Source organism: Triticum dicoccoides, chromosome 3A, assembly GCF_002162155.2.
Source record: "Triticum dicoccoides isolate Atlit2015 ecotype Zavitan chromosome 3A, WEW_v2.0, whole genome shotgun sequence".
NCBI classification, from domain to species: Eukaryota; Viridiplantae; Streptophyta; class Magnoliopsida; order Poales; family Poaceae; genus Triticum; species Triticum dicoccoides.
Genome location: NC_041384.1, coordinates 703665630 through 703670270, shown reverse-complemented (window position 1 = coordinate 703670270; position 4641 = coordinate 703665630). Strand labels below are relative to the sequence as shown.

At 44.6% G+C, this 4641-nt stretch overlaps 1 protein-coding gene across 1 annotated transcript; it reads right to left on the bottom strand.

The window, feature by feature from the left end:
• Window positions 1–2319: 2319 nt before the first annotated feature.
• LOC119270339 (F-box protein At5g49610-like) lies at window positions 2320–4069 on the bottom strand. The gene has a single exon (XM_037552346.1). The coding sequence runs from the start codon at window positions 4002–4004 to the stop codon at window positions 2877–2879; it is 1128 nt and encodes a 375-aa protein (XP_037408243.1). The 5' UTR covers window positions 4005–4069; the 3' UTR covers window positions 2320–2876.
• Window positions 4070–4641: the final 572 nt, after the last annotated feature.

Sequence of the window (4641 nt, the reverse complement as noted above, 5' to 3'; positions counted from 1 at the left end):
GCTTATCAGTATACAAGTTTCATTTCTCCAGCTTATCTTAACATCAAACATCACATGAAGCATTGATTCCTTAAACTTAGCCACTAAACTGAAATGATTAATATTATTCCAAACCATACAAGATGCAACCCAAAGGCAGAATTATAACAGTATGGTTGTGTTTCAATACCTAATCAAATGCAATGGAATCATGAACTGCAAACAGAGCATTTCATCGAAAAGATGCTCATAATTAATGCAATCTTTCAATTAAAATAATTCTCCTAGCTCTTGTAAGAAAATCAGTTGCCACTTGGTAAGATCATGGCTCTGCACATAATAGTGGACCCAATTCACCCGCATTGCACCGGTTACAGAGAATAAAAGATCATGGCTCTGCAGATCAGTACAAGTTTTATTTCTCGATCATATGTTAAGATCGAACATCAGATGAAGCATTGGTTCCTTAAAATGGTCAGCTTCTTACGGCCACACACATGGTAATCAGGTTGGGTACAGGAAAAAATAATTCGGGAGGAAGGCAACTGAGGCACCAATGGTGTACCATCAACTTTGTTGTGAACAATAACACCATTCCTCCAAACAGCACCACAGCCTCAACAGGACTTTACTTCTGATCTCCTCCACTCACAATCTGTCAGGGCCTGAATTTCTGGGTGCCTCTTCAGAACTTGCCGCAGCTCAGCTCATAATGCCACTGCGTTGTTAGTTGGTATAACACACAGTAGCATGATGGGCGTCTTCAGACCCATTCCCACATATGTTGCACTCCAGGTCCAGGGTAACTCTCTTCCTATCATGTTTTGTCACAACACGCCAGTGCCTGCGACACGCCGACCCAAGATTTTCAAGTGTTTTGTTGTCTCCTTATTTGCAGAATAGACATGCTTGCCCTTAACAAAAAACCATTTTGACCATCAACATGCTTGCTCATATTTCACCAAAGGGAGGTAAAACAACAGGACCAATGACTGCACAGATCACAAGTTCCTTAAAAGACCTAGGAATCTGGTGACCAGTTAGGCACTTGGGCTGGACACACATCTCCGCAAACAAAATGCCAACAACCACAGCCATAGATGATGCACTATGCTCACTCATACAGAGGAGGATTCAACTCATTTTCTTTCTTGCAAACTTGGTGCACTATGCTGCAGGAGGAAACATAGGAGTTCAATGCAAGTTCTATCATCAACCTGAAAGATGCCTACACACGCTACTTCAGAAGAGACCTTGTGATGTGCACTTCCGCAGTCGCTACGGCTTGGCTTATCATCTGCAAATGTGGTAGAGAAAAGGTCATGTGGAACTAGAGAGGCTTCGGCTCAAATCATTATCACAACTGTGTTATACCTGCTCAGTGAAGGATCCAGCTCCTTCCAATCGATGGCCTGGCACCTTCTCAGATATCGCATTTGCATCTGTTTCCAGAACAATCCTGCAAGGCCATCTGTGAAGAATCAAGTATATTCAACAATTTATTTGCAGGTCCACTACTCATCAAATAACAATCTACCCGACCACAAAGTCTGTATTATCATGGCGCAAGTGCAAATGTTAATTTCCAGATCATTTCGCACATGTCCTTCACAGCTCAAGAGATTAGTACCTCGTAATCTGAACTGCAAGCTTACCTGACAGTGAACTATTTTTTCCTTATGATGGCAGCTGATTGCTTGCACTAGCCGATAATAATACAACTTTAGGTAAGTTACCAAACAGTATTGTGTGGGGATGGAAATTGGGCACGACAGTTTCTTGAAAACTCTGAATAGGAAACAATCCCTAACGCTCAAATTAACAACCAGAAACTCCAGTAAAAAACACGAGTAAAAAGGGTGCCACAAACACCAGCCCCAATTAGTCCTTTCTCATCTTTGCTATCAACTCTACATAGGTGATCCTAATTTTCAAAGGAATAGTGTCGGTATAATATTAATTCATTAAAATAGTTAGCAGCCAAAGTGAACTGATGATTCCAAATGATGCAACAAGAACCTGAAATTATAACAGAATATTTCAAATGATGCAAGGGATTCATGAAGAATGAATTGCAGCAGAACATTCCAAATGATGCAATTGATTCATGAAGAAGGAATGAATTGCAGCAGAATATTTCGGAAAAGCTACTATAATTTAATCACTTAATATAACAAGAGTAGTGCTCCAAGCTCTTCTAAAAATCAGGTGTAACTTGCTAGCCAACAAGTAGATAATCGGCTAGCTACAGCCAAAAAATAGAAACAAGACACCCGTGTGCTAAGTTTTAGTATTAAGAAGACCATCAGATAAACTCTACAAATGAAGACATCGGTAAACGGATATAATTCAATTGTTCAATTCAGTAAACAGAGAGAAGAGGCAGCTACATTGCTACCTTGAGTACAGACAAACTACTACATAAAGGGAGAGAGGGGAGGGGGGAGGGGATCTATTCTCCGGTTCAAGAGAACAGTGACACGAGTCAGAACAGTTGCCAACATTTCAAACACTGAACCAAAAGAAAGGAACACAGGCTAACCAATGATAACCTTTCTTCTCTTATCAGTACATATTTCATTTGTCCAGCTTATTTTAGGATTGTCTTAGCATCAACACTCATGTCAGCCAAATGATTTGTAGTTTTAGCATCTGCACTCACGGCAGCCACTTCAGCCCAAAAGGATATTTAGAGAAATATAACACAACCATGTAACACTCAGAGCTTCTTGATCATAATTTTTTATGGATCAAAAAAGAAGCTAGCGGCCTCATAGTGGATGCAGTTAATACATACTGCAGTTCAAACGGACACGGGGAGCCAGGCCCATAAGAAGCATTACCACAATCAACCTCCCTCAGATGAAAGGCTGTGTGTTGACAACATAATCATCTGGTCAGATGAAAGGCGACGCGTTGACAACATAACCCTCAAGTGTGGGAAAGAAGGTATGCTGAAAAAGAGATTGTTTCAGCCGATTTTGAGTAGGGCCAATGCCTCTGCCATGGAAACTGGCAACCAACTTGCCATCCATATCAACCTGAAGCAGCCAATCTCCAAATTTGGCCAGCACAAGCGCATGACCATCCGAAGAGGCAAACACCACACAGCAACGTTTGTTAATCTTCCCAAACTGTGCTGTGAGCTCTGCAACCGGCAAATTGACCCGATATTTGAAGGCCCAAACCTCATTGTCATAGTCCTGTGCCATCCAGATATCAATGGATGTCGTTGGATCAGTGAAGATGGAGGCGGCAAGCATTCCATCCGTCTCAAACAGGTTGACGGGGCCAGGAACAATAGGAGCAGACATCTCACGAAACAACTCGGTTATGGTGTCAAATACCATTATCACATTGTGCCGGTGCCAATGTAGGCTAGCATGGAACATGACAGATCCGAAGGTGTTTATGAGTCTCTCCACATCCCTGCACCCTATGTGCCTGGGCAGCTGGCCGGAGCCTAGAGAGAGGATGTAGCAGCCAGCTTGAGCGTCAGGTGCCCGTTCCGAGGAAGACAGGTAGAGCAATAGTCGGTACTCCCCAGTTCCAGTTGGGCTGTGTGGATACATCCCCAAGGGTATGAAGCCAGGAAGGAGCGGGAGACGAGCAAACTGACGAGTCGCCGGATTACAGACGACTAAGTAGCCAGTGGCCATGGAGAGAAGGAGGAGGCCGTCGCAGGAGGCGAACAGGCGGAAGTAGGCATCATCAAATCGCACGACGGACTGGAGCCGGCCGGTGGCGGCCTGGTGCTCCAAGGGAGAGGGGGTGGGGATGGTGTCTAAGGAGTGGCCTCCGTAGCCGATGCTGCTCAAGTCGTCGAGGAGAGGGAGGGTGGGCTGACGGGCGTGGTGGGCGAGGAGGAAGTCGCGGGTGGAGGTGGCGCGGCGCCAGGCGGGGCAGACGGCGCGGCAACGGAGGAGGGATTTGGGGGGCAGGCGGACCAGGATCTCCCAGATGAGGATCTCCTCCGGGAGGCTGCGGTTGGGAGGCGGCGCTCTTGCTCTTGCGGTGTCCGCCATGGTCGCCTCCGCCTCGCCGGTTGGTGCGAGCCCTCGATCTGTCCGACGAGCAGAGCGAGTGGAGTTGTGGTGGTAGTGACGGCGGCGGCGAACGGAGAGGAGAGAGGTAGGTTTTATTTCTAGCGGATGCATTAGGCCGGGCCTGGGCTTAGCCCATCTCTCGTTCTTTAACAGGCTGGACTTGCCCCAGGTTCGTTTGCAACTGAAAATACTTTCTAACTGGCAAATCCCTCGACGGCAACAACCATGCGTGCATTTCTCAAAAAAAAATTTATTTTAGAGCAGTTTCCAGTCTCATTTCTTCTTCTTTCCTGTTGGGTAGTTTCCAGTCTTATTTTAGTTACATTATACTGTAGTTCTAAAATATTTCGTCTGTTGCAACGAAACCTGGAATTGATATTTGTCTTTGAGTAGTGAGAATTAAATGAGAGGGCCGTTTTTGGCTCTGGGTGCATATGCTTCCTAATAAAAAAACAAATTGAAAATAAATAAAATTTAAAATTTCTGACTTTTTTTGTAGATGTTCTTGTTAGTGCAACAAGTGTGCTTGCCAATTTTCATGCGAATTCGTCGGTCAAAACAAAAGTAAGTGTAACATTTAGAGGTAACATTTGTCGTTCAACTTATTTTTTTTCTT